Below are 26405 nucleotides of genomic sequence, written 5' to 3'. Positions count from 1 at the left end.
GATGAGCAGGCCCTTGGACCTGGCACTGATGAATACCCTCACCGGCCCTCACTGGCGCTCTCCCGTCATCATACCTGCCAAGACATGTGGGCACCTGGCGCTTGCTGCTGCGGCCGCTCGTCAGGCATCACGACACGTTTAAATAGACCAGGCGTGGTGCTGTTTGTGCGTTCTCCCCCCCTCAGTTGCTAGAGCAGCCCATCCACCTCCCCAACCCTCCAAAACCTACCAAAAACCCCACCATGCCCCTCCGCATCATCCCCGCCGGCGGCATCGAGATCCGCGGCGCGTCCGTCAACGGCGGCGACGCCCAGCTCCAGGACGACGGCAACGCACGTGTCGTCGACGACCAGGGCCAGACCGTGACGGTCCGCTTCGACCGCGGCGGCGAGGGCCAGTTCGACGTGCTCCCCCCCTCCGAGGCCGAGCGCGCCCGCGGCTGGGCCCGCATCGACACGCAGAACAACGGCAGCGTCATCGCCTACCGCGTCGACGACAACATCGTGCTCCTCCCCCGCCCCGACCTCGAGAACTGGCAGAGCCAGCTCCCCGACGACCGCGCGCTCGCCGACGTCACCATCCCCGGCACGCACGAGAGCGCGTCGCTCAGCGGTGGTGAGTTCAGGGTGGGGGTGGGGGTGCGGCGGCGGCGGCGGCCGCGATGGTGCCGCGGCTTGACGTCAGCGGCGGTGGCTGCCGGGTGGATGCCGCCGAGGGTCGCTCGGAGGGTCGCTTGAGGCCCGCTTTCAGCATCCACGCCGACGCCGGGAGCGGTGGCCGCGGCGAGCAGCTAGCTAGCGAGCTCCACGCCGACACTGCCGGCCCAAATTCCGTCGGACACGCTAACCCAACCCAGGCTTCATCTCCATCTGCCACACGGACGACATCCGCACTCAGCTCAACCAGGGCATCCGCTTCCTCGACATCCGCCTCAAGGTTATCAACGGCGAGCTTCAGAGTGAGTGGAAAGTTGAGGGGGAGCGGGGGTTGAGGGGGAGGGGCTTGGAGGGAGCCCGAGCGGGATGGTAGACACCGCGGTCCCGAGCCAGCTGCGCAGCTCCCCACCCCGAGCTGGCCCAGTAACTTGCGCGTAGCCCACTAACCCCCCAGCGTACCACGGCATCCAGCCGCAGAACTCGACGCTCCGCGAGCAGATCGGCTGGGTCAACGACTTCCTGCGCGCGCACAACCGCGAGGCCGTCTTCGTGTCGATCAAGCAGGAGAACGACAACAACCCCGACTTTGGGCGGCTCGTCGAAGAGGCGTTCAAGGAGGGCGGCCTTACGCGGTGGGACGAGGTGCTGCCCACGCTCGGCGAGGCGCGCGGCAAGGCCATCCTCTTCAGCCGCTTCCACAAGAACGAGGACAGCCAGTTCCCGAACGGGATGGGCATCCGCCCCACCACGTGGCCCGACAACAACCCCGGCTTCGAGTGGGACAGCAACGGCACGCCGTTCCGCGTGCAGGACGTGTACGACACGGGAGACATTGGCTCCAAGACGGACATTGTCATCCGCCACATCGAGGGCACGACCGGGCCCCGCGGCAACGGGCTGGGCAACAACCACCCCTACACGCTGAGCTTTGCGACCGCCGCCAAGTTCCCCCAGTCCCCGCCCCAGTGGATGGCGAGCGGCTCGGGCTCGGGCATGGGCGTGAGCAAGGTGCTCGGCAACATCACGTCCCTGTTCGCCGGCGGCGGCGGCGGCGGTGGCGAGAACGGCGGTGGGGGCAACGCTGGCCCCCAGGGCGGTGTTAACAGCCGCCTCGCGTACTGGCTCCTGCAGCGCGCGGCCGAGGGCAAGCGCCCGCGCGCGACCATCATGCTTGATTTCTACCGCGAGACGGGCGGCGGCGACGCCGGTGTGTCCGAGCTGCTCGCGGCGCTCAACTACATCAACACAAATGAGTAGGCGGGCAGGAGCAGGGGCCGGCCGTAGGCCGGTCGGTGCGGCGATATCTGAAGCAGAGAAACACGTAGCGTCGATGTATGGACCTTGCCGTTGGTTGTGCCACAGCAGTGCGGGCCGCACGTTCACGTCAGCCGCCTCAGATCTGGGTATCAGTCGCCGCACTGCTCGCTTCCGCCCGTGGGCCGTGGCGGCGCCGCCAAGCCCACCCCACCGGGCCAGGCCATTCCTCATCTCGTCCGGCGATCGCGGCACGCACCGTTGCGCTCAGTCAGTTGACCCAGCAGATCTGATAGGTATAAGGCACCCACCCGCAGCGCCAGACGCCCCCATGCAACCATGCTGCTGCTCACCTTGCTGCTCTTCGCCGCGGCCGCAACGGCGCAGGCGCAGTGCACGACAACGTGGAACGGCACGGCGCTGGCCGGCGCGCTCGAGGACGGCGCGTGCCGCTTCTCGGTGCGGTATGGGTCCGCGCAGCGCTGGGGCTACAGCGCGTTCGCGAGCTCCCAGGCGTGAGTAACCTCCGCTCCAGTATGTCACTCACGGCCCCAGCGATATCAACGCAGCAGACTACCCGCCCATCTGCCCCCAGCCGGGGTGGGAGCAGAGCGTGATCCCGCTGCCGAAGCAGCGGCTCATCGAGGACTGCCTCATGGCCGTGGTGTGGGCGCCGGCGGGGGCCAACGCGTCGTCGGCGCTGCCCGTGTTTGTGTGGTGAGCCGGGGGGAGGGGGGAGGGGGAAGGGGGAGGAGGAGGGGCTGGGTGTGGGAGGGTCGCTCACGCCGCAGGCTGCACGGCGGCTCGTTCGTCGCCGGCTCGGCTTCCGACTCTGGGCTCAACGGCGCGCCGCTCGCCGCCGAGGGCGTGCTCACCGTCTTCGTGCAGTACCGCCTCGGCGCGCTCGGCCTCCTCCCTCCCCCCGAGGCGGCGAGCAGCGCCGACCCCAACCTGGCCGTGCTGGACGTGATCCTCGCGCTGAGGGTGGTGCGGGACAACATCGCGGCGGTCGGGGGCGACCCGCGGCGCGTGACGCTGGGCGGGCAGAGCGCCGGCGCGAGCATGGTGCGGGGTGGGTGCGCACGTCGAACTGGCTGACGATAGCGCTGTTCGGCGCGCCGGCGACACAAGGCTTGTTCCATGGTGCCATTCTCCAGTCTGACCCCCTCGTGAGTCGCCTCTTGGCCGCGCTGACTTAGAACTACGGCGCGCAGTCGCGCCAGAACCAGCTCGACCTGCAGGACTACTTCTACCGCAATGCCAACACGTCGCTGTTCCCCCACTGCGCAGACATGGCGTGCTACAACAACATCTCGCTGCCGACGCTGCTCGCGTGGCAGAGCTACGTGAACAACACTGCGCCGTTCCTGCTGTCCGGCGTGGCGTTCGGCGAGGGTGAGGCAGGCCTCCGAGCAAGCTGACGCCAGTCTACCGGCCGCAGTACGGCACCCAGACGATCCCGCACGACCCGACCAACGCGCTGTGGGCTGGCAACTTATCCCGCCTCGCGATCAACACCAGCATCCCGGTGCTCGCGACGACGCTCAAAAACGAGGCGGGATACCTCGTCGGCGTGCTCCTCCCCGTCCCGATCCCGGCCAGCAGCCAGCTCGCGAATTTCACCCTGCGCAAGCTCATGGGCCAGGAGCGCGCCAACACGGTGCTCGAGAGCGGGCTGTACCCCCTCCAGGCTGGACCAGACGGGCTGCGCCAGACGATCGACTACATCATCACCGACGCCGCGTGGCACTGCGTCACGCGCAGCCTCTTCCGCCGCTGGGCCGCGGCAGGGGGCAAGGCCTACCTCGGGACGTTTACCCGCGGCCTGCCGTACCTCTTCAACGCGAACAACGACTACTGCGTCCTCCCCGGCGTGGTCTGCCACGGCGTGAGTTGCGTCTTGGGCTAGCTGACGATAGGACGACCTGTACCCCACCTTCTCGACGCTGGCCAACCCGAGCCCGGAGAACGCGACGTTTGTGGGTATGCCAGTGTCGGCCGAGCTGACGCGCAGCAAGACGACATCCGGGCCTACTGGACGAGCTTTATCAAGACCGGCTCGCCCAGCACCGCAGCCCACCCCTGGCCGCAGTGGGGCGCCAACTCGACCGACGCGGATGTCAACAACCTCGGCAAGGGGCGCGACGTGCCCGTGTGTCCGGTGGACTTTTGGGGCACCAAGGTGCCGTTCGAGTTCCAGCTGTTCAGCAGCAACGACACGGGGATTCTCGCGGCGCCGGGGAACGGCACGGCGGGGGCGGGCAAGTCGCCCGGGAGGGGCGCGCGCGGGGCCGCCGTCGCGCTCGGCGCGGTGGTGGTCGCGGCGGCGGGGCTGCTGGTGGTCTGAACACTGGGTCGGGTAACAAAACCATATCGTATAGCTAGGGTAATAGAATCGGCAGTGCATGTCTTGGTCAAGCCGCCTGAGTAAACACGACCTCGAGCACAAACTCGATGCCCTCGGTCTGACCAGCGCGCACGGCCGAGCGCCCGCGGCCCGAGATCCCCGCCAGCTCGCCCGTCCCGCTCCCAGGATAGATGGCGAGCTGGGTGTCGACCGCGCCGGCGGTGATGACTCCGCGCGAGCTCGCCGCGAACGTCCCCCGCCGGCCGAGGAGCGTGCCCTCGAACACCTGGATGCCCTCTGCCGTCAGCGCTGCCTGCGGCGAGGCGTACCGAAGAGCGTTGTCTCGCCGGGCTGGGGGAGGCTGCGGTCAGTAGCGGCTGAGAGGGGGGCGTACAGCGTGAAGTGGCTGGTGCCGTCGCCGACAAGGTCGCCGGCGAAGGTCTGCTCCATCTGCCCTGCGGCGAGAGCCGGGGTGCCTTGGGTGAGCGACACGGGGGTGGTCGTGAAGCCGTGCGAGGTGTACGTTGCGGTAGCTGCTGTCAGTACACAAGCCGTAGGCGGTGTCATACCCGTGGGCATTGTCGTTGGAGTTTGGGCGTGGCGGTTGTGAGCCGGCCCACTGGCTGGCTTTATGCCGCGGGCATGTGCCACACGGCTGACTGGACCGCGGTCAGCATGCCACGGCGCCGAGCACATGCCCCGCTGACGCCGAGGCGGGCATGGCCTCGGGGCTGCAGGCAACGCGGCGTCAGTGTCCCCCCCCCCCCCGCGTGGGGGGATGGATGGTTGATGAAACGAGCCGGCTGTGGAATGTGATCTGGCAGCTGGCCCAACGAGTGACGTCAACTCGACCGTGTCCGCATGGTACAAAAACACGACCACCACACGTCTTCCTTCCACTCACCCACCCACCACACCATGCCGCGCAGTGAGCCCCCCCTCCCCACCCCGCTGACCCCAGCCATCACCACCACGCTCAAGGCGCTCTCCGGCGTCGGTGTCGACGTCGCGACCGACAAGCTCACCCCCGGCCCCGTCCCGTCGTCCGCCACCTCCGAGTTCGAGTTCACCGGGCCCGACTTTAACGGCACCGCCGTGGGGCACTTCACCAAGTGGGTCGTGCGGGGGACGGGGCTGACGCGCAGCGCGATGCACGGCGACGGCTCGGGCGACCTCAGCTATGGTGGGTGCGGACTGGAGCCGGCTGACGCTGACGCCCAGAGGGCCTCGCGATTTTCGACGGCGCCATCCTCGGGCACAAGGGCACGATCGCGTACGCCGTGCGCGGGACGTGCACGCACGCCGACATGCTCGTCGTCGCCGAGCTCACGTTCATCACGGCGACCGGGACGTGAGTGCGGGTGAGAGGGGGGAGCTGACGCCGCAGCGGCGAGCTCAAGGAGATTGCGGGGACGGGCAGCTACGCCATGAAGATTAACAGCGAGGAGACGCAGGTGACGCTCTCGATTGGGTGTGCGCGCGAGGCCAAGTGAATGTGGCGGGTGCGCTCGGTTCCAAGGGCGCTTGGCATTCCGCGTAGCGTGTGTAGCCCGGCACTTGGGGGGAGGAACGAGGGCGGAACGAGAGAGGAACGTTAGGGAGAGGTGATGCATGTAGTTGGAGTGAAGGACCTGCACGAGGGAAGGAAGGCTGAGAAGGGCGCCCGTGGCGGTCGTGTCGGTTCTGCTGTCGGTAGAAGGCAAGTCATGCCGCGGGCGATGGGGAGTGTGCACGTTGACGTTCTACGTCCCGAGGTGGCCGAGTGGCCCGCCACGCCGCCGGGCTCCCGATGCTGGTCGAGCTGCGCGATACGCGCAGTTGACGGTGCTGACGATAACCTCGGCGCCGAGGGTGACGGTGGCAGCGATCCGCCGAGCGCGATATCGGCGTCCCGACGCCAATCGAGATCTCGTCACTGTTTCAGTACGCTCTGCATTCCTCGTCGGGGGACAGAGCTGACGCACGTCCAGTCAACCGCTCGGTCTTGGAGCCGTCACCGAGGGGGCGGCGCGGCGCGTGACGGCGACGACGGGGGCGACGGGGGCGACGACGGGCGCGGCCAGCGACGATGGCTGGGGCGGTGGATCGGCGGTCACACCTCGGCCCTCGGCGAGGCTTGGTCGCACTCGCGCCGTCGTGTTGTCTACTTAAGGCGTCCTCTGAAAGCGTCTTCCTCGTCCTCATCACCTCATCCTCTCACTCGCGCTCACATCTTCTCTCGACGACAACGACCAGCACCAACAACACCATGACTGAGAGTGAGCCCGCCTCCGTTCCCCGTCCTCCCCATCTTCCCCCCTCCCCACCTTCCCCCCTCCCCACCTTCCCCCCTCCCCACCTTCCCCCCTCCCCACCTTCCCCCCTCCCCTCAGCCCACTCACGCCCCAGGCATCAAGTCCTCCTTCAAGGTCTACAGCTACGTCCCCGCCGACCTCGTGACGGGCAACAAGACGCCCGGCAAGGCCCCCAACTCTGCGCACACCGAGGCCGAGTTCCTCGGCCCCGGCGTCGTCGGCACGGCCATCAGCAACTTTACCATGTGCGTGGGCTGGGCAGAGCATCGCTGACGGCAGGGCGCGTATCGACGGCGGCGCCAAGCCCGAGGACGGCCACTTTGGTGAGTCTTCCCCCCCGACGCCGCTCACACCCCAGCCGGCATCGCCATCTTCGAGGGCACCATCCTCGGCAAGAAGGGCACCGTGGCCTGGACGGTCGAGGGCACGTTCATCAACTACACTGTGGATGCCAAGCTCACCCTGCTCGCCGACACTGCGACGTGAGTGCGCGCCACGACTGTGCTGATACCCAGTGGCGAGCTCAAGGGCATCCGCGGCACCGGCGCGTACCTCCTCCCGCCGCCGAGCAACCCCGAGGACTGTACCGGCGAGATGCCGTCCGACCCGAAGGACATCCCGGCGTTCGACGCGACGTTCGAGGTGGGCTTTGCGTAGGGGCGGGGCACAGGACTGGAGATGATCCGGTGGAGACAATACGATGGAGACGATGCGATGGAGATGAATTCAGTGGGTTGTGCCGGCTGCGAGTGGAGGGTGGTGTGGGGAAGGCGCAATCCCGAAGTGCATCTCATCTGCTCATCTCGCAGCGATGCCATGCCCTCATTCTCCTTACCGCAGCCGAACACGCATCGAATTGGCTTTCGGTGTCTCCGTCTCCGTCTCCGCATCCTTTGCATGCCCGCCGCCCCGCGCGCCGACTTGCCACTGCGGGCGAGCCGAGCCGCGGCAGAGCAGACAATAAGACCAAGTTCCCGGTTCCCGGCAAAGGGTCATTTGTCGCGTCAATGACCGCGTCTTGGCAATGACCAAAGGTGACACGACGCGTCGGCCATCCCGCCCATTCATTAACCACCTTTCTTCCAGCAACTCTCTCTCGCCCAATTCAACTACGACGACCCCTCCCCCCCCCATGGCCACCACCCAGACCCCCGCCCAGCGCCCGGGCCTAGGGCTCCCGCTCGACGCGTACCTCAAGGCCAGCGTCGCCAAGGGCCAGTTCCCCCCGGCCGTCGCGCACGACTTTGAGCAGAGCCAGTGGCAGAGCAACAGCGTGCCGACGCGCGAGCGCGCCATGCTGTGGTTCATCTCCGAGATCACCGACAAGGAGGGCTGGGAGCGCAAGGTGTTTGACGAGGCCATTGTCGCCAAGTGGCGCGCCGAGCTGGACGACTTCGTCTCGAAGAGCAAGGACAGCGTGCCCCTGAAGCGCGGGTTCTCCGACCAGATGTTTGCGTACGCGCTCGCCGAGCTGCGGGACAAGGCCAAGATCTACGAGGCGACGGGCGCTGTCAGCGTCCTCGACTGCGCGGGCACGGCGATCAAGTCCGACCGCGCGGTGAGCGACGCGCTCAAGTCGCAGCTCATCGCCGCGGCCCGGCCCCTCGAGGACGTGCCCGAGCCCGAGAAGGACTGGCACCCCGGCAGCAATGGCCAGGTGCTCGACCTCGTCCACCCGTCCCTCTTCCCGCTGGTGTACGGGCGCACGCGCGCGCTCGAGCGCGACGTGCCCCTCGCCGAGGCGCTCGAGCTCGCCGGCTCGGGCGAGGTCGTGCCCGTGCCCGTTGTGGACCCCGCCGCGAACAAGTGGGCGCAGAACAAGGGCCTTCTGAGCGAGAAGTACCAGTGGCTCCCTGCCGAGGTCGACTTTGCCAGCGGCAGCGCGCGCTTCGCGTCCTACATCAACAACCTGCACCCGGAGGCCCACAAGCCGCTGTACACCGCCCTCGAGGGGCTGGTCGACGCGGCGCTCCCGCTCTGGGGCGCGGCGTACACCCGCGTCATGGGCTGGGACGAGGTCGCCGGCGCCGACGAGATGGCGCGCACGCGCGTGCCGTGCCTGTCCGACGAGCGCACCTGCACCGTGCCGGATGTGTGCGGGCCCTACTGCTCGGGCTACAACCGGCCTGGGCGGAGCGACGACGACGAGAACGGGTACGCGCTCGACCAGGCGTGGTTCGCCTCGACGCACACCTACGCGCAGCCCGAGCCCAAGGAGTACAGCTACCTCGGGCTCACGGCCGAGGACCTCGCGCCGGCGCCGCTGCACGCTCACGGGAGCAACAAGACGCCCGGCAGGCTGCAGGTGATTGTCAAGCTCGCCAACATCCACCTCACGCCCGAGAACCCCTCGTACCCCGGCGGCAGCTGGCACACCGAGGGGCAGATGAACGAGCGCATCTGCGCGACAGCGCTGTACTACTACGACTGCGAGAACGTGACCGAGTCAAGGCTGGCGTTCCGCGCCGTGTGTGACCGCGAGGAGATGTGCGCGAATTACCAGTACGACCAGAGCGAGTTCGAGGGCTTCAAGCAGCACTACGACGTCGACCCCGACGACTTTTCCGGCAACCCCGAGCCGACGGGCAAGCTGCTCGAGCTGGGCGACGTGGTCACGAGGGAGGGGCGGTTGTTGGTTTTCCCCAACGTGTACCAGCACCGTGTCGCGCCCTTCGAGCTGGCGGATAAGAGCAAGGCGGGCCACCGCAAGATCGTCGCGCTGTTCCTCGTCGACCCGGCCACGCCGGTCGTCAGCACGGCCAACGTGCCGCCCCAGCAGCGGCACTGGGCGCAAAGCCAGCTCGGGGACAAGCTGCCGGCCGAGCTCGAGCACCAGATCTACAGGGACGTCGGGTGCCCGTACGGGTGGGACGAGGCGGTGCGGTTTAGGGACGAGCTGATGGAGGAGCGGCGCGGGTTTGACGTGGTGATTGACGACGAGCTGAGGAAGGTGGGCTGGAGCTTTTGCGAGCACTAAGGAGCCCTCCGCAGGGGGGCGCCGCGGGGGGGATGCATGCATGTTAGTGTCAAGATGCCACCCGGTCGCCAGCGCGCCAGTCAGTCGGGCCACGGCGCCGTCGTCGCGTCGCAGCAATGCATCTACCGCCTACTCGGCAGCGCAGTCGCGCACCTCAGCCCAGTCGAGCACGAGCTCCCTCTCGGCGAAGAACCACAGCTCGCCAACTTTCTCAAACACGTCGAGGTACCTCAGACTCGCGACCATAATCTTCCGCTTCCCATCGTCCCCCTTGTAGAGGTGGTGCGCGATCGTATAGCTCTCGCCCGTCGCGCGGGTCTCGCTGCTAAACGTAACCGTCTGCTGCCCGTTGAAGTGCGTCGTCGCGTCGTACTTGTTAAGATCGGCGAACACTGGCGCGAGGCTGTCCCTTCCCGTGAGGACGTAGGAGGGTTCAGTGCCAGGGCCAGCCATGAAGACGGAGAACTTTGTGTCCGGAGTGAAGAGGGCCTGCTGCCCCTCCGCGTCGCGCCGGTCCGCGCAGTGCGCGTATGCGTCGAACAGCTCGCGGAGGGCCAGGCGGTCGGCGGATTGTTGGGGCGTGAGGGCGGCGTGCGGGGTGCGGGGGGCCATGTTGGTCGTGGGTCGTGGGGTGGCGAGGTGTAGGCGTTGGCGTTGGCGTTGGCGTTGGCGTGCTGGGTGGGGTTTCGTCGTCCCCCGCCCCCCTCTTTATACCTCGTCCCCCTCTCTCCGTCGGGAGAGAGAGCGGCTCGCTTGCATGCCATGCTGGTTGCTCAGATCTATTCAGTCCACCGTCGACCTGCCCGTCGGCGGCGATTGTACGCTCCAACCTGCCCAGCTTGACGTCACCCCACGTGCCACTCCCGCCGGCGACGTCCCCGGCGCCGACGGGCACCGCGCGGGCCACTCGCCGTTGCGCTGGCATCGCTGGCTTGCGCAGGAGCGCAGCCGCTGGCCTGCAGCGCACCCCACGCCTACTGATATCACCACCACTCGCCATGCCCGACGGCCTCGGCGTCTCGCTCGGCGGCTGGCGCCGCCTTCCGCCGCCTCGGCGACTCTAGCCCAGACCACAAGATACATCCCCAGTGTCCCTAGTGTTACAATCTATCACGTCCACCGCCCAACTCCCCCTACACAGGATACCTCGTCTGCCGCAACAGCGCCGCGTTGTGCATGGCGTAGTAGAACGGCCCGCGCAGGTTCTGGTCCAGGTTCTCGTGCAGCTTGCCCTCGGCTGGATACAGGAACGCGTCGCGCACCAGCATCAGGTTCGCCTGCATCCGCTGAATGTCCTCCCACGTGTACGACAGCAGGATCGTCTCAAAGTGGTCAATGTCGATGTCGTTGACCTGGATCGAGAACTTTGCCCAGTCGAGCATGTCCCAGAACGGGTGCTGCGTCTGGTCGCCGATCAGCACGGGGATGCAGCCGCTGGGGTGGGTTAGCTCTGAATGCAATCACGCGCCGACACCTACGCGTAGATAACGTCGATGGTACGCGTCGCCCAGCCCGTCGTGCCACGCGGCAGCGGGCAGAAGACCGTGTCCCCAATCGTCTCCATGTAATCCGCCTCGGACCCATCAGGGTACAGCTTCATGCGGCCCCAGAACACGTCGAGCTCGTTGCCGCCCTCGAGGTTGCCCCGGATCGTCTTGTAAGGTCGGTCGCACTGGAGCTTCTGGCGCACGCTCGTGCCCGCGCCGTTGGGCGAGCCCTTGAACGTCGTGAGGATGGAGCGCAGGCGGCTCGGGCGCACGTCCGAGATCTGGCCAAACCGCTCGCGCAGCTTGTCCTGCAGGCAGGTGCGCGCCGGGATGACCACGTCCTGGTCCATAAAGTAGCACGGGCTGTTGAGGTCGCCCATCGGCTGCCACGACGACGCGCGGATGAGCGCCTCGTTGGGCGAGCTGTGCAGGCGGATGTGGTACAGGTGGTGCAGGATCGTGTTGCAGCGCCCCCAGTCGAACGTGAAGGGCACAATCATGCGCGACGTGTCGAACGGCTTGGGGATGTTGTGCTCGAGCGCGTTGTTCGCCCACTCAACAACCGGAGGGAACTGCAATGTCAGCACTAGCAGCGACGCTTCCACCCACCCTGAGTGTGTACTCCCAGTGCGGGAGGAACACGAGCGTTCTGTCGTCGAGCTCCATCGGCTGGCTCAGCCCCTTTGCACCGCGCTCCATGACACTGTCGGCCGAGTAGCACCCGTGCGACTCGGTCTGCAGCCGGTCATAGTGGTCGGGGTTGTCGTTTCGGTCATTCTGCACATCGTCCGGCAGTGCCGTCACGTTGATAGGCCACCAGTCGGGGTTGCGGCTGAGCCAGCGGCGCGCGCCGGGGCGGAGTACATTCTGCCACGACGAGCGCTCGACAGCGGCGACCAGCGCACCAGGGTTCTTGGTCTCAATCTTCTCCCAGTCGACGGTAAGGTGGGGCTGGTATGACAGGTCGGGCGTGTTGGCGAACGGCGCAAAGGGGAAGCGCAGGCGCGGCACACACGACGCCTGTCCGCACGCGCAGTCGCCAGTGTCCAAGCACACAGTCGGGTGGTCGCACAGGTTGGTGCACACGTCGCGGCCGCGCATGCGCCAGTCGTGCGGCTCACCCGTCGGCATCGGCGCCTCGGGGATGTCGATGGGCTGCGGGTACGCCATGAGCAGGTCGAGGCGCTGGCGCGTGACGGCCTGCGCCTGCTTCAGCCGCTGGCACATGCGCTTCGGCTGGGACGCGTCGAAAGCGCGCTTGTTGGACGTGCTCTCGTCGAGGATCGCGGCCGCGAGCGGGTCCTGCCTGAACCCGGGCCACCCTGGCGTCTTACCGGGGCAGCAGAACGGCGTAAAGCGGAAGGTGTTGGTAGACGCCGCGTCGAGCTCCCGACGGCGCTGGTCGAATCCATTGTTGTGCGTGATGACAGGAGCGCCCGACGCCGTAGTCAGCCAGACGTAGCCAGTGTCCTCGTCAACCTCGGCGAGGAACTCGCTCGTCGTGGTGTAGCTGTCCGGCGCCTCAAAGTACCACTCCTTGTCGGTGTTCCTCGCCGTGCCCTTGAGCTTGACGCTCGCCTGCTTCTTCCCAAACGGCTTGATCTCAAACTCCCACAGTGTCGGCATGTCCGAGTCGACCCACTCGTACTTTGGCGGCTCACCGAGCTTGTCCTGCTGGTTGGGGTCAAAGCGGTTGGCCTCGCGCAGGAAAGCATACCGCGGCTCGCCGCCAAAGTCGCCCGCGACGGTGCCGGAGCACCCGTTGAGGCTGATGAGGTCCTTGATCGTGAAGGCGCGCGGGCGCTTGCAGTCGCGCCCAATCTTGTGGTACAGGTAATCGGTCGTGTCGGTGAGGTAGGCGATGGCGAGGCGGTGGAGGCCCTGGTCGATGCCGACCTGCGCCTCGTAGCCGAGCACCTCGCGCGAGCGCTCCGTGCTGCCGACATACTTGTCCGGGAAGCGGTTGTCGCCCGGCAGCGTCTGGATCGGGGACGACGAGTTGGTGAGGTGCAGGATCTTGCGGATGAGCTTGATGGCCGAGGTCGAGGTGTTGGTGCCGATGTTGAAGACCTCGGCCTGGGAGGCCGTGTGGTCGACCGCGCGGCGGCGCTCCTCCAGCCGGTTGACCGCGAGGCCGAACGCGTTGACGACGTCGTGGATGTTGACCATGTCGAGCTGCATGTCAGCTGGGCCACAGCACCCCACTCACGTCCTGGTCGCCGCCGACGATCTGGATCGTGCGGTGCGCGAGCGCCTGGGTCATGATGGCCGGGATGAGCCGCTCGCGGTGGTCAAAGTTGCTGCCGTAGACGTTGGACAGGCGGAGCATGATCACGTCGAGGGGGATCTGGGGCGAGACGGCCGGCGAGCGCTCGGCAATGCCGGCAAGGTGCTGCGTGATGACGACCTCGGCGTCGGCCTTGGACTGGCCATAGACGTTGGCGGCCTGGTGCGGCGTGTCCTCGGGCACGGGGTAGTTGTCGGCCTTGCCATACACCTGGGCGTCAGCGCTGCTCCGCCGCAGCACCTACCTCGCGCGAGCTCGCCTGGATAAACCAGCTGCCGGTAAACTCCTCGAGCACGATCTGCGTCCCGCGCACATTGACGTCGGTGCAGTCGCGCTCGTTCTCGAGACACCAGAGCACGCGGCTCACGGCCGCCAGGTGGATCACGCCGACGACGTCCTTGGTCATGGCGGTGCGCAGCTTGGTGCGGTCGCGGATGTCGCCCTTGACGTGCCGCAGGTCGGCCTTGGGGTACTCGCGCTTGATGGCCTTGAGCTCGTCGGGGTGGAAGATGAGGTCGTAGACGGTGACTGGCGTGCCGGCGGAGAGAAGGCGGCGAACGACCTGCTTGCCTGGGGGATGTCAGTCGCCGGGCAGCCAACACCCCACAACACTCACCGATCATGCCGCCGCCGCCAGTGATGAGGACGCGGCCCTGCGCGCTGGGAATGACGGGCCGCTGGCCGTCCATGAACTGCGAGTCATAGTCGGCCAGGTCGATGTCGTGGTGGACGCTGTAGCTCGCGTCGTCGTCGTCGTACCCGCCTCGGGCGTAGGGGACGAGCTCCTGCGGGTCAGTCTATGCCCATGACGGTGCCCACCCACCTCGTGCTGGAGCGCCAAGAGCAGGAGCGACATTGCGACGACGGCGATGAGGGCCCACCGGCACTGCCGCAGCCGGGGGGACGCGAGGCGCATGGTGGTGGGGTGGTGCTGTTGCCAGTGCTGCCCGCGGTGAGGGTGGTGAGGTGAGTGGTGTAGCCGGGGCAACCACTACTCGACACAGAGACAGAGGTCGAGACGGGCGACTGTGAGGATGAGAGACGACGACGAGAAGGCGCGATGCAGATCAGTAAACTGGACGAGTGTGCAGCGTGCGTGTGGAGGGCAAGACCAAGACGCCTCGGCGCCTCCTCCCTGCGCCGCCGTCCGTGGGCAACCCACAGCAACCTGAACGAGGCGCCGAGGGTCGTCGTCGGTGCATATCCATGCACAGATGTAGTGGGCATATCAATCAGGTCAAGTTGTGGTGGCTTGAAAGGTTGAACGAACGCCTTCAGGTCGGACGAGCCTCGACGCGCATGACACCAGTCGTTATCAGGGATGACGGCAACGCCACTTTGCTATTCATCCAACGCCCATTCAGAGACCCTCGACTGACCCGATCTGACCCATTCGACCCATTCTCACCAGTTCCAGACTCTCTCTCTGGTCACGAGTCAGGAACACCATCGGTATCCTGCAAGATGGCGTCCATCGGCGTCCGTCGGCGTCGAGGGTGGCTCGGCTTCAACGCGGGGCGTCGAGGCAACCAGCATGGGCGCGGACAGACAGCCGAGGGCTCCGAGACAGCGCTGAGGTGGTAGGCCCACTTGGACCTGGCTCTCAAGCTTGCCCAAGCACTAAGAGCAGCACGACAGCAGATCCACCAGCTCGAGTGCGTAGGTTTGGCCAGGCGACGCGTCGGCGCAAAGGTTTTAGACCATCAACCCCCATTTATTGCGTCCTGGGTCACTCAGGGCGGGGGCAGTAAACTCTCCCTTTGCCTGGTCGAGGGGTCAAGAGCGGAGTGGGCTGCTCTCAGCTGTTGGGCCCTCGCATCGCCGCTTCAGAACTGGCCGCAACTCTATCCGCGGCATGTTGACCAGGGGCACACGACGCGCATAACAGGCATTGCGTCAGTCGGCGAGCGCGACCGACACGGCCTCCACCCACCACCATGCCCGCTTTGACCATCTGACATTACCGCCCATCTATTGTCGCAGGTCGGACTTTAACATGAACGCCTCCTCAAAGTCATCGTCGGGCTGTTAACAGGTCCGGCCCTCGCCTGTGCCGTAGCGTTCCGCAACTCGCCTCTCATCGCGCGATACGGCGACGTCCTGGCGTAGCATCCTTGTCATCGATTCATTACACCTCTACCCTATCTATGTCCAGCTCGGGACTTTTTATTGTCTACTCTACCACATGAACGCCTCCTCAAAGTACTCGATCGTCGAGCCGCTGACCTGGCCCTCGCCACTACCGTAGCGCGTCGAGACTGCGCGGCGGAGGTCGTCCATCATGCCGGCCGGCCCACAGCCGAGCACGGCGAGGCGCTCGGCCCCGACAAGCTGGGACATGGAGCGTGCGACCAAGGCCTCCATCGTCGGCCGTCCCGAGCGGATACGGAGGTGTCCCTCGCCGTCGCTGTCGTCCTCTCCCTTGCCAACCGGCTTCTCCTGCGACGGGCTCTCCTGGGGACCCGAGCCCGACCCGTCGTCGCTCTCCACCTCGGCCGCGACCTCGGTCGGCAGCCCGTCGATGACGTCGGACGCCGTCGCGCCCTCCTCGCGCGAGACGTACACCTGGATGTCGATGCCCGCCGTGTGCTTTGGCGCGAGCTCGCGCGCGAGCACATCGGCGGCGTAGTGCGCGTTGCGGACGACCCACACGACCGTGACGTGGCGCGCGTGCCGTGGCGCCGGCTCGTTCTGCAGCGCGAACACGTAGGGCAGGAGTGCGGTGATGCCGGACCCTCCGGCGACGAGGAGGATGTTCTCGTACGACGTGACGGGGTGGTCGTGCCCGTAGGGCCCTTCGAGGAGCACGCGCATCGAGGTCGACGGCGCGACGCCCTCGTTGACCTTGGCGATGCGCTTCTGGATGCTGCGCGTCCAGCCGGCCTGCGGCGCGAAGAGGAAGTGCAGCGTCGTGCCGGCGTCGGTCTGCTCCCACGAGCCGAGGGTGAACGGGTGGTTCTCCCACGGCTTGATCGAGCGCGGCGAGTAGAGGAAGTAGTAGCTGCCCGGCTTGGGGTTGATGCGGACGGAAGAGTTGATGGACATGCGGATCAGGCCCTCGGAGCCGCCCGTCATGGTCGCGACCGTGTTCTGGCCGGTCGCGGTGCGGAAGGAGAGCACCGTGATGCGGACGATGCGGAGGAGGCGGTCAAAGGCCTGACACGTTAGCGGGGGGTTGTGGCTGAAGCAGAGTACTCACCCAGATGCCGACACAGGCCCACAGCCAGGGGTTGTAGGAGCCGTCAAAGATCTTGACGTGGTACCAGAGCATGACGAGGACGACGACGGCGAGGAGGATGTGCATGATGAGGAAGAACTCGTAGGCCTTCTCGCGGACGGGCTTGAGGGAGAATGGGATGAGGAGGCACATGCAGACGGTCGCAAAGACGCCCATGCGCCAGTACTCCTCTGCCCAGAACTCGGAGTACTTTTCGTGGCGGAGCTCGAGCCAGGTGTACGCGGCCGAGTGGACGATGGCCTGGACGATGGCGACGCGGGCGGCCCAGCGGTGGAAGATGTTGCACGACTCTGTGTCGCCGTCAGCTGCGTTCCACGCCCCGGCAACTCACGGTACGTCCACCCGGTGACCCAGATGAGGATGTCGTTGCGGCCGGCCAGGATCCACAGCAGGGGGAGGTTGTAGAAGGCCATGATGCCGGTGCGGTCGGCGACGTAACGCCACAGCTGGAACGACTGGGGCTCGGTGGGCCAGTAGGCGTGGTGGTCGAAGGTGTGGTAGCCGACGAGGGTGAAGATGAAGTTGAGGAGGACGTAGAAGGCGATGGCGATGGCCTGGATGCGCGTCGGGATCGAGATCCAGCCCCACGGCTGCAGGTGGCGGTAGCCGAGCAGCGCGGGTGTCGAGATCTTGGCCCGGTACCATGTGTACGCGCTGGTCATGGGGCCGCGCTTGCCGCCGACAGCACCCGACTCGGCGTCGACAGTGTACTTGTGCGAGCGGGCGACGTAGAGCGTGAACAGGCGGTTGGCGATGCCGAAGGCGACCATGAGGCCGAGGAGAATGTACATGGACCAGCCCTGGGGTGTGAGTATGCAGTGAGAGATGAGAGACTTACGTATGCATGGTGCTGGATCATCTCCATGTCCCACCAGATCTGCGTGCCGCGTCAGCGTTGCCCGGAGCGATCGCGAGGGCGACAAGAGGCGGTGTGGTGGCGAGGACGGGGGGTAGTGTGGTGTCGAGGAGGGTGAGGCGCCGTCGTGTGCCACATGCGAGCCATGCCACTTACCTCGGTCTCCTTGCCGTGGTCAAAGTTCTCCTGGTTGGGGATAACAGGGTAGTGGTACATGTTCGACTCGTTCTTGCCGATCGTCTCGACGTCGATGACGGGGATGCTAGACAGCGGGGGGAGCTTCTTCACAATGTCGTTGTACGAGGGCACGAGACCCTCGGCGCCGTTCTCAGCCGCATACTTGAGCACATAGTCCCAGCCGGGGATGGCGTTGGCGGCGCAGTACGTCTGCATGCACGCGACCACAGAGGTCACGTAGAGCGGGGACGCAATCTTGCTCTCGTAGTACCCGAGCGTGTCGTTCTTGTCGACAAAGTGGATGGCCGAGAGGACGTCGTCGCACCCGAAGAAGCACCACGTCGGGCGGGGCCGCACGTCGATGACCTTTTCGGCGGCGAGCGCGAGCGGGGCCGCCGCGAGCGCCGCGAGGGAGAGCACGGTCGTGGTTGTCGTCGTGCGCATCGTCGCTGTCGGTCGTCTCCTGTCGTCTCTGGGAAAGAAAGTGCCGCAGACAACACCTCCTATATACATTTGCCTCGGCTGGCCTCCCACCCGGCCGAGACGCAGCAAATCTTCGGCGCCGCAGGATAGAGTTGTGCACCGTACCCACGCACCCCCGAACCTAGCATTGTCATGTCCGTGGTCGAAGCTACCGGCGCCGGGGGGTTAGACGGCAGGTGGCACTGCACGCTGGCTGCGCTCGGCCGACGCTCCGACACGCCAAGGGGCCAGTGCCTTTTTGCTGTAGTATTTTCGGTTAGCAGGGCCCAGCGCAAACGTTATCTGATACACCAGACTGGCTGCCGGCCGCCCATGACGGCGCGACGACGACATGCGACGAAACACTACGCAATCCGCGTGCATCTGACTCGCTCACATGGCGACCCTCGGCCGATCGCCCAGCAAACACCAGCGCCGAATGTGGAACGCCAAGAGGAGGGGTTGCGCCAGTGGTCTGGACTGCCCGCAGCTGCCTGGATCGCGCGCCACGCGGGCAGGGTCGCGGGGCCTGGCGGAGCGCGAGCGCGGAGCGCATGGGCATGGCGTGTCGCTGGGGTGTCGCCGGCGTGTCGCTCGTCGCTCGAAAAGGAGGGGCCTTGTTTGGCTGATGCGAACAAGGACAGCGCGCGAGGCCATGAGACGATGCGGGCGACTCAGTGGAGCAGCAGGCCCCATGACTTGCTGGCTGCCAGCCCCGTGACAGCGACGACGCTCCACAATTGGCGCAGCGCGCAGCATCCACCCCGAAGATGGCACCGAAAGCACGACAACAGCCCACTAGGCTAGCACCTTCGTTACCGGGGTGCCCTGCTCGGAGCCCTGCTGGGAGCGCCGCTGCGAGCCCTGCTGGCGTGAGGGTACGTGCCTCTCCCCTCCACCTCCCCTCGCCAAGGAATCCGCGGCCAGATCCATCCACTTTCCTAGGCCGAGAATGGACACAGAGGTAATCTGATACGGTGGCCGATCCCCAGGGTCGTCGGCCGACAGCGGCCCCGGTGGCTGGTGGCTGGTCACCGGGTGCTGCGGATAGGCGGTGGGTGCGGGTGCCGGCGCGGGTGCGGGTCAATGTTCGGCGAGCGTCCGGTGACGCCTTGAGTTCGGATCGGGTGCGACAGGCAGGCACGTTGCGCTGCGGCCCGTGCTATTTGCCCGTGGCAAGCGTCGGCTCGGCTGCTGGTGACATGTGTGTGATGCATGAGAGGTGGGATGCGATGCCATGAGAAGTGGGTGCGTCGTGAGGGGTGTGATGCTGTTGTACAATGCCTGAATGCCTGTCTACTTGCTCTCCCAGACGGAGAAACTATGCGATCCGATGCAGTTGCCGCGGCCGACTCCTACTTCTCACTGGCCGTGGCCGTGGCCGCCGGCGCCGCCGCCTCGACCTCGTCGGCCCTCGCCCGGCCCTGGCGCCACCGCCGTCCGAGCGGCCGGTCGCCGGCCCAGAAGAGCGGCGGGACAATGAGCAGCAGGCTGCCGCCGAAACACATCCAGCAAATCACGTCCCAGCCCTTGGGCTTTACGTGGTCGTAGATCTGGCCGCCGATGACGGACCCGACGGCGAGGGACACGCTGAACGCGAGGTTGAGAGCGGCAAACTGGTGGATCGCGCCGATGCCCTCGCGCATCTTGGCGACGTGCGCGAGCTCGATCGACGCTCCGATGTTGATTGCGTTTTCCGTAAAGCCTGGTTGGGTGAGCGGGGTCCAGACATGTGGAGCCTAGCACGACTCACCAGTGCACGCAAACACAATGAAGAAGCCCACGATGCTCTTGCGCAGCGTCAGCAGCGGGAGCCATGGCAGGTTGACGAGGATGGCAGGCAGGATGAGCCACTCGGGCCCAAACTTGTCCGCGACCCAGCCCGCGATCGGGCCGATGAAGAACTCTGGTGCGCCGCGCGCGAGGAACATGAAGCCGACCGTCTCAGAGTCCTTGCCCCACACGTCGTTGACGTGCAGCGCCAGCGACGCGTCCATCGCGCCGTACATGAGTCCGAAGATGAATGCGATGCCGAGCGCCGCCATGCCGCGGGGGATGGAGAGGAGTGCCATGATGACGCCAAAGGGCGACAGGTGCTTCTCCTCCTCCGGCTCTGAGGGGGCAGGGGGTGTGGCGGGGGGCGCGAGCGTCACAGCGGTCGAGTTGACAGATGGGGGGCGAGCCGAGTCGGTAGTCGAGGTGGCGATCTCCGCCTTGCCCTTGGTGGACGCCGTGATAGCTGCCGGCGCCTGGCCCTCCGCCTCGGCGGCCTGAGCTGAGGCCTCTGCACACGCCTCCCACTCCAGGCGAGCCTTCTCGGTCGGGTGCCAGTTATGCATGAGGCGCTTCTCAAGCACGAGCAGTCGCACACCCAGGTCGACCGCGTTGATGATGATGCAGAAAATGAAGGGCGCGTTCCATCCGAGGCGCTTGTACAGCGCACCGCCGACGGGTGGGCCGATGGTCGTGCCGAGCGTGAAGCCGGTGAGCGCGATGCCGATGTGCTTGCCAATGTTCTTCTCGTCGATGTTTTCCGTGATGAGTGCCAGACCGACCGTCCACACGACGGCTGAGCACGCGCCCTGCAGGATGCGGCCCATGATCATTGCGACGTAGTGGTTGCCGAGCATGAACATGATAAAGCTCGCCTCCATGACGAAGACTGCGACGATGAGCGGGCCGCGGCGCCAGCGGTACTTGTGGAAGAAGTAGGCCACGGGGAAGGTTGCGATGAGGATGCCGCCAGAGTATGCGAAGAGGAGGTAGCCTGTTCGGCTCGACAGGTTGTCGTAGCCCAGCTTCTCGAGATGGAACGGGATGACGGGGACGATGATGGCCTGGGGTCAGCTGAGCCCCACGTCCGCCACTCACATAGCTGATGTTGTCGCTGGCAATGCTCCACGCCACAACGGCGGTAATGAACCAGTCGGCAGAGCGCCACCTCCATCCCCACGGGCCCTTGTCGACTGCGGGCGGGGCGACGGCGATGGGCTGCTGGGCGGCCTTGGGGTCCTCTGGCTGGTGGGAGAGGACGCGCGAGATGGTCTGTTCCAGCCCGCACGAGTAGTCGGGGACGATGGGTCCGGGGACGACGGTGGGTCCCTCGGCGCGTGAGGCGTCTGGGCCTGTCATTGTGGTGGTGGTGAGAGGGTGAGAGTCAGTGGGGAAGAGTCTTGGGCCGGGCAAAAGCTTTAGTAGACGTGTCTGCTCGGCGACCCGTCCGAGAGCGCGCCGGATCCGAGCGGCGCAGGCGGTCGCGATCCGACGGACTGATAGGAGCGGAGATGGAGAACTGCCTGTTCTCTGTCAGCATGATACGCGATGCGCCGCGCGGGCTGCTCGGCGCTGCTCGCTCGGTATTGTGCAGGTTTGTCACTGTCAACGTCGAACGAGGTGGAGCCACATGCGGCTTGGCAGGCGCGGAGACGGAGATCGATCTCCATCTCCGTTTTAGGCAAAACTGATTTCGGGGTGACTTTGGTCCGCCCAGCGTGCGCTGGGGTGGGTTTGAGTGGGATGCAGAGCGCATGCTGCGTTGCCGACGCAGACGATGGTCGTCGGCACGAGCGGACAGTCAACTGGTCGCCGTGATAGACGTCGGCGGCGGCGTGTGCAGCGTGGTACATGGCGGGCGGGACATGACTCGCTCCGAGCGATGTGGCTACCGAGCGAAAGTCGACGGTGGCGAGCCGACACCATGTCGGACGGCTGAGGCAATCGCGGCGCGCAGAGCGGAGAGCAGCTGGTAGCTCCTATCTGTTCTATACGCGGCTGGGGGAGGTCGTCGGGTCGTCGGGGCCAAGAATGTGCTGGTTGTTGTTGCAGTGAGCGATGTGGGGAGCGAGGAGTGCCAGAGGTGGAGGTTTGAAATTGGCAGCCTGCTGCCACCATGACGCCATTCGACGCCGCAACAACTTACACATCGACATCCATCTCCTTCCTCCTCCTCCTCCTCCTCCTCCTCCTCCTCCTCATCACCTAGACTCCGCGCAATGCCCCGCACCATCACCCTCTCGGACGGCAAGAAGGTCCCCGCCATCGGCTGGGGCAACGGCACCGGCGGCCTCGCGTCGTCGGGCTCAAAGGCCGTCGACGCCGGCGCCATCGCCCTCGAGGACGGCATCCTCCACATCGACACGGCGCAGCTGTACGAGACCGAGGCTGAGACGGCCGCGAGCATCAAGAAGGCCGGCGTGTCGCGCGACAAGGTGTGGATCACGACTAAGCGTGAGTGTGTGTGGGGGGGAGGGCGAGTCGGAGGTTGACTCACGCCCACCCCCGCAGTGTCCGAGAACACGGCCGCGGCCAAGGGCACGACCGCCGACAACATCCGCGAGGCCGTCGTCGAGTCCATCGCCAAGCTCGAGACCATCCCCGACCTCATCCTCATCCACAACCCTTACGTGCCCGAGAAGGGCAAGATTGGCGAGTTCTGGACCTACCTCGAGGACCTGGTGCTCGACGGCACGCTCAAGGGCGCGTCGCTCGGCTTCTCCAACTTCCGCGAGCAGGACATTGACGACGTGCTCAAGGTGGCGCGCATCCAGCCGGTCGTGAACCGTGAGTCGGTGTTGGCGGGCGCGCTGACCCCACCAGAGCTCGAGTACCACCCCTTCCTGCTCACGCAGCTCGAGCCCCTGTTGGCCAAGCAGGCGGCCCTCGGCATCGTGACCCAGTCGTACGGCCCCCTCTCCCCTCTCCTCCGCCACCCGTCGGGCGGTGGCTCGCTCAAGGTCGTGCTTGAGCGCATCGCGGCCGAGCGCGGCGTCGACGCCGCGTCCATCCTCCTGCTGTGGACGATCCAGAAGGGCGTCGTGGCCGTCACCTCGTCGACCAACGCCGAGCGCATCCAGAAGCTCGCCGATGTCGACAAGCTCGAGGACCTCACGCCCGAGCAGATCGCCGAGATTGACGCCGCGGGCAAGAAGGCCCACTACCGCTACTACGTGAGTAAGCTGGGCGGGGTTTGCCCCGCGGATTTCGGATTTGGCTGGCCAAAGTCCGCTGACACCCTGCAGAAGGAGCACATGTTCGAGGACTTCCCTGTGCCCGACCTCCCGGAGGACGCTTAGGGGGTATAGACTTAGATGAGGACAGCTGCATGGGATGCGAAGCAAAGCGTGAAGCGAGGCGGACGGCGGCGGCGGAGCTGACCCAATTGACTTTTGACCAGGCCATGCCAGCCATGACAGCACCTACTCCACCCTCCGCCGCAGAACGACGGGCAGCTGGATCCCCTTCTCCTCCTCGCCAGCGACAAACGGGCGCTGCACGAACCCCTGGCAGCGGCGCTCAATGCGCGGGGCCGACGGGAGGGGTTCGAGCGTGAAGCTCCGCAGGAGGACAAACAGCACGGCCTTGATCTCGGCCAGCGCGAAGCGGTATCCCCTGGGGTCAGCGCGCCCGAGGTGCCACTCACATGCAGTTGTGCGGCCCGGCGAGGAACGTTAAGAGGTTGCCCCATATGCCCGGGACGCTGGGCGCGTCCGCGGCGCGGGCGTCGCGGGCATAGCGGTCGGGGTTGAACTGAGCCGCGTCGGGCCCCCACACGGCTGTGCTCTTGTTGATCTCGCTAATCGCTGGGGGTGAGCTTAGGAGTGGCACAACGTACGGATGACAAACTCGGTGCCGCGCGGCACTCGCACGCTGTCGACGACGCGCCCGTCCCGCCCGCCGATAGGCACGCCGAGGGGCACGACGGCGCCGCGCACGCACGTCCGCACGACGTGCGGCAGCGGCGCGTCGACGCGCAGCACCTCGCGCACTACGGCGTCGAGGTAGGGAAGGGCGGCGAGCTCGTCCAAGCCTGGCCGGTCGTCGGGCACGGCGTCGAGCTCGGCCCGCAGGCGCGCCTGCACGCCCGGGTGCTGCGCGAGGTGGAGGCACGCCCAGGAGAGGGCTGAGGCCGACGACTCGTTGCCGGCCAGCATCTGGGGTGAGCTTTGAGCGGCACGCAGCTCACCAGCGCGCCGATCTGCGCGAGCACCTCGGCGTCCGAGAGGCGCTGTTTCTCGTCGAGCTCGGACGTGTTCGCCTTCAGCAGCCGGCTGAGCGCGTCCCTCCCACCATCGTCGCCCTTGGCCTCGCCGGCGACCGCCTCGCGCAGCTCCGCCCTGCGCGCGGCCACGATGGCGCGCCCCACCTCGTCGGCGGCGCGCCGGTGTGCGTCAATCGCGCGCGTGAACGCCGTGGGCTAGTGTCAGCGGCCGTCAGCGGGGGCCTCACGAGCGCCAGGAGGGCGGGGTACGAGATCTGGAGGAGGCGGCTGATGCTCGGCCGCTGGATGCCGTGCGTCGCGAGGAAGAGGAACCGGCTGAGGGGGTTGGTCTCCATGCCGGCCCGGAGGTCGTAGCTGAACCCGGCGCGCGCGATCGCCTCGATCGCGGTGCGCATGAAGCCGTCGTGCAGCTCGGCCTCGCCCTCCCCCAGCCTCTGGGCGAGCGCGTACGCCGCGTCCCAGAGCACGGGCATCATGCGGCGCACGCCCTCGGCCGAGAACGCGGTCCCGAGGGCCCGCCGCTGTCGACGGTGTGCCTCCCCCTCGACCATGAGGACGCCGGGCCCGAACATGCGCAGGAGGAGCGCGTTGAACCCCGCCTGCCGGTGGAAGAGGTGCGTGTTTGCCAGGACATGGGCGACAGCGACGGGGTCGGTGCTGGCTATGCGCCAGGCGCCGAGGAGGGCGCGGAAGCGGAGGGTGGGCCCGTGGGTCGCTGCCCAGCGCCCGTAGGTGCCCGCAGACTGGGCCGCGAGGAGGCTTCCGAAGAGGACGGAGGGCGGGGCGGGGCCGGGGAGGTTGCGGAAGGGGAGGGTGCGCGCCGTGTAGGGGTAGGCGTAGGCCCAGAGGGCGAGGGCGAGGGAGAGCGCCGCGAGGAGCCAGGCAGCGCTGCTGGGGAGGAGGGAGGCGACGCTGGGGAGGTGCGAGGTCAGTGGCATCGTGAGTGGGGGTCGTGGGAGCGGCCTCGGCGCCTCAAGTATGCGAGCGCCGTCGGCATGCACGAGACTCTGGTCAGTCCGAGTGCCAAGCACTTGTTGACACGAGCAAGACGCAACAGACGCAGTTGGCGTTGAACTCGCTGCTGAGCAGCTCACACGCCACGCCACGCTCGCAACTAGAAACCCGGGACGCGCATCGCACGCCGTGTCGACGAGGTCGAGCACGCCGCGGGCAGTACTCGCCGCGCCGTGATGGTAGTCGCCGCGAGTCGACGCGGCGCGTGGCCGCGAGATATGTCCGCATACCGCTGGCGTGAGCTTAATCTCGTAACGTGTTCCGTGAGGACAACAGCATGCCCTCGTGTCGCCGCGCTGCCTCGTCATCACCCATCGCCTCGAGCAGGCTCGAGCGTCAAGCGCGCCTCTCAATCGGCTCTGAGTACCCCTCAGCGCTTGGGGACCAGCTCGCCCTCGGCGTGCGCTACACAGCGGACATGCTCGACAAGCGACAGCCGACGCCGCGGGGCTCCTCTGACTCATGATGTCAGTCAAGTCGGCAGCCGGGCGTCGTGCCGAGAGGCGTCGTGAGCGACCGACGGCGACTCTCCGCCCTCGCACTCGTCTTGGCCTCTTGGCCAACTCGAGCCCTATAAAAGCTCGGCCGCAGCTCATCCCCTCGGCATCAACAATGTCGACCCCCGCCGCGACCCCCGCCGCGCCGTTCCCCGCCCTCCCGGTGTGCGGCGTCGCCATCCCCGCGACCGGCCTGATCACCGCCGCCGTGGCCTACGCGCGCGCGCACACGTCCCCCTCGACGGTGAACCACTGCCTCCGGAGCGCGGCCTTCGCGCTCGTGTTCGCGCGCAAGCTGCCGCCGTACGCCGGGGCCGACGCCGAGGCGGTCGTCCTCGCGTGTCTCCTGCACGACCTCGGCTGGGCCGTCGGCGAGTCCAGGGCCCTGCTCTCGGCCGACAAGCGATTCGAGGTCGACGGGGCGAATCTTGCGCGCGCGTTTGCGCGCGAGCACAGCGAGTACAGCGAGGCCCAGCTCCAGGAGGTGTGGGACGCCATCGCGCTCCACACGACGCCGAGCATCGCGCTGCACAAGCAGCCCGTGGTCGCGCTCACCGCGCTGGGCATCCTCGCCGACTTTACCGGGCCCTACCACCCCGCCGGGGCGATCAGCGTCGCCGAGTTCCAGGAGGTCGTGGGCGCGTTCCCGCGCCTCGCGTTCCGCGACGAGCTGCCGCGCACCCTCTGCGGGCTGTGTCGCGACAAGCCGGGGACCACGTTCGACAACTTTGTGGGCGAGTTTGGCGCCGCGCTCCTCGAGGGCGAGGAGGGGGACGCGTACAGGGAGCAGAGGGAGAAGAACAGCGCGCGCAACCTGCTGCTTGGGGGGCTGGACGCGGTCAAGCAGTACGAGTAGGATGC

At 66.8% G+C, this 26405-nt stretch overlaps 13 protein-coding genes across 13 annotated transcripts; 7 read left to right on the top strand and 6 right to left on the bottom strand.

Annotated features, from left to right (window-relative positions):
• Positions 1-242: 242 nt before the first annotated feature.
• On the top strand, positions 243-1913 carry Q8F55_007409 (uncharacterized protein; the record flags this gene model as incomplete). The annotated part of the gene is made up of 3 exons (XM_069355842.1): positions 243-615; positions 857-958; positions 1111-1913. The coding sequence occupies 3 exons, from the start codon at positions 243-245 to the stop codon at positions 1911-1913; spliced, it is 1278 nt and encodes a 425-aa protein (XP_069205683.1).
• A 336-nt stretch (positions 1914-2249) lies between these two features.
• Q8F55_007408 (uncharacterized protein) lies at positions 2250-4257 on the top strand (the record flags this gene model as incomplete). Its single annotated transcript, XM_069355841.1, has 7 exons — positions 2250-2425; positions 2466-2627; positions 2702-2975; positions 3110-3305; positions 3338-3798; positions 3830-3889; positions 3925-4257. 7 exons carry the CDS (start codon positions 2250-2252, stop codon positions 4255-4257), a joined length of 1662 nt encoding a protein of 553 aa, XP_069205682.1.
• Positions 4258-4324: 67 nt separating this feature from the next.
• On the bottom strand, positions 4325-4836 carry Q8F55_007407 (uncharacterized protein; the record flags this gene model as incomplete). Its single annotated transcript, XM_069355840.1, has 3 exons — positions 4325-4554; positions 4587-4790; positions 4827-4836. The coding sequence occupies 3 exons, from the start codon at positions 4834-4836 to the stop codon at positions 4325-4327; spliced, it is 444 nt and encodes a 147-aa protein (XP_069205681.1).
• Positions 4837-5175: 339 nt separating this feature from the next.
• Q8F55_007406 (uncharacterized protein) lies at positions 5176-5750 on the top strand (the record flags this gene model as incomplete). The annotated part of the gene is made up of 3 exons (XM_069355839.1): positions 5176-5440; positions 5479-5608; positions 5645-5750. 3 exons carry the CDS (start codon positions 5176-5178, stop codon positions 5748-5750), a joined length of 501 nt encoding a protein of 166 aa, XP_069205680.1.
• A 755-nt stretch (positions 5751-6505) lies between these two features.
• Positions 6506-7208, top strand: Q8F55_007405 (uncharacterized protein; the record flags this gene model as incomplete). The annotated part of the gene is made up of 5 exons (XM_069355838.1): positions 6506-6515; positions 6646-6796; positions 6831-6874; positions 6910-7033; positions 7067-7208. 5 exons carry the CDS (start codon positions 6506-6508, stop codon positions 7206-7208), a joined length of 471 nt encoding a protein of 156 aa, XP_069205679.1.
• Positions 7209-7683: 475 nt separating this feature from the next.
• Positions 7684-9528, top strand: Q8F55_007404 (uncharacterized protein; the record flags this gene model as incomplete). The annotated part of the gene is made up of 1 exon (XM_069355837.1): positions 7684-9528. One exon carries the CDS (start codon positions 7684-7686, stop codon positions 9526-9528), a length of 1845 nt encoding a protein of 614 aa, XP_069205678.1.
• A 129-nt stretch (positions 9529-9657) lies between these two features.
• Positions 9658-10230, bottom strand: Q8F55_007403 (uncharacterized protein; the record flags this gene model as incomplete). Its single annotated transcript, XM_069355836.1, has 1 exon — positions 9658-10230. Exon 1 carries the CDS (start codon positions 10138-10140, stop codon positions 9658-9660), a length of 483 nt encoding a protein of 160 aa, XP_069205677.1. The 5' UTR covers positions 10141-10230.
• A 431-nt stretch (positions 10231-10661) lies between these two features.
• On the bottom strand, positions 10662-14218 carry Q8F55_007402 (uncharacterized protein; the record flags this gene model as incomplete). Its single annotated transcript, XM_069355835.1, has 7 exons — positions 10662-10962; positions 11007-11587; positions 11625-13190; positions 13225-13512; positions 13547-13872; positions 13919-14087; positions 14126-14218. The coding sequence occupies 7 exons, from the start codon at positions 14216-14218 to the stop codon at positions 10662-10664; spliced, it is 3324 nt and encodes a 1107-aa protein (XP_069205676.1).
• A 1262-nt stretch (positions 14219-15480) lies between these two features.
• Positions 15481-18017, bottom strand: Q8F55_007401 (uncharacterized protein; the record flags this gene model as incomplete). The annotated part of the gene is made up of 5 exons (XM_069355834.1): positions 15481-16458; positions 16502-16830; positions 16872-17340; positions 17379-17417; positions 17553-18017. The coding sequence occupies 5 exons, from the start codon at positions 18015-18017 to the stop codon at positions 15481-15483; spliced, it is 2280 nt and encodes a 759-aa protein (XP_069205675.1).
• A 1373-nt stretch (positions 18018-19390) lies between these two features.
• Positions 19391-21167, bottom strand: Q8F55_007400 (uncharacterized protein; the record flags this gene model as incomplete). Its single annotated transcript, XM_069355833.1, has 3 exons — positions 19391-19740; positions 19789-20872; positions 20907-21167. 3 exons carry the CDS (start codon positions 21165-21167, stop codon positions 19391-19393), a joined length of 1695 nt encoding a protein of 564 aa, XP_069205674.1.
• Positions 21168-22027: 860 nt separating this feature from the next.
• Q8F55_007399 (uncharacterized protein) lies at positions 22028-23107 on the top strand (the record flags this gene model as incomplete). Its single annotated transcript, XM_069355832.1, has 4 exons — positions 22028-22262; positions 22320-22595; positions 22632-22981; positions 23054-23107. The coding sequence occupies 4 exons, from the start codon at positions 22028-22030 to the stop codon at positions 23105-23107; spliced, it is 915 nt and encodes a 304-aa protein (XP_069205673.1).
• Positions 23108-23230: 123 nt separating this feature from the next.
• Q8F55_007398 (uncharacterized protein) lies at positions 23231-24971 on the bottom strand (the record flags this gene model as incomplete). The annotated part of the gene is made up of 5 exons (XM_069355831.1): positions 23231-23423; positions 23455-23614; positions 23647-23965; positions 23998-24228; positions 24261-24971. 5 exons carry the CDS (start codon positions 24969-24971, stop codon positions 23231-23233), a joined length of 1614 nt encoding a protein of 537 aa, XP_069205672.1.
• A 688-nt stretch (positions 24972-25659) lies between these two features.
• On the top strand, positions 25660-26400 carry Q8F55_007397 (uncharacterized protein; the record flags this gene model as incomplete). Its single annotated transcript, XM_069355830.1, has 1 exon — positions 25660-26400. One exon carries the CDS (start codon positions 25660-25662, stop codon positions 26398-26400), a length of 741 nt encoding a protein of 246 aa, XP_069205671.1.
• Positions 26401-26405: the final 5 nt, after the last annotated feature.

Source organism: Vanrija albida (genome assembly GCF_041260175.1).
Source record: "Vanrija albida strain AlHP1 chromosome Unknown contig_6, whole genome shotgun sequence".
NCBI classification, from domain to species: Eukaryota; Fungi; Basidiomycota; class Tremellomycetes; order Trichosporonales; family Trichosporonaceae; genus Vanrija; species Vanrija albida.
The sequence above is the reverse complement of the archived record's forward strand: the minus strand, read 5'-3'. Positions and strand labels throughout refer to the sequence as shown.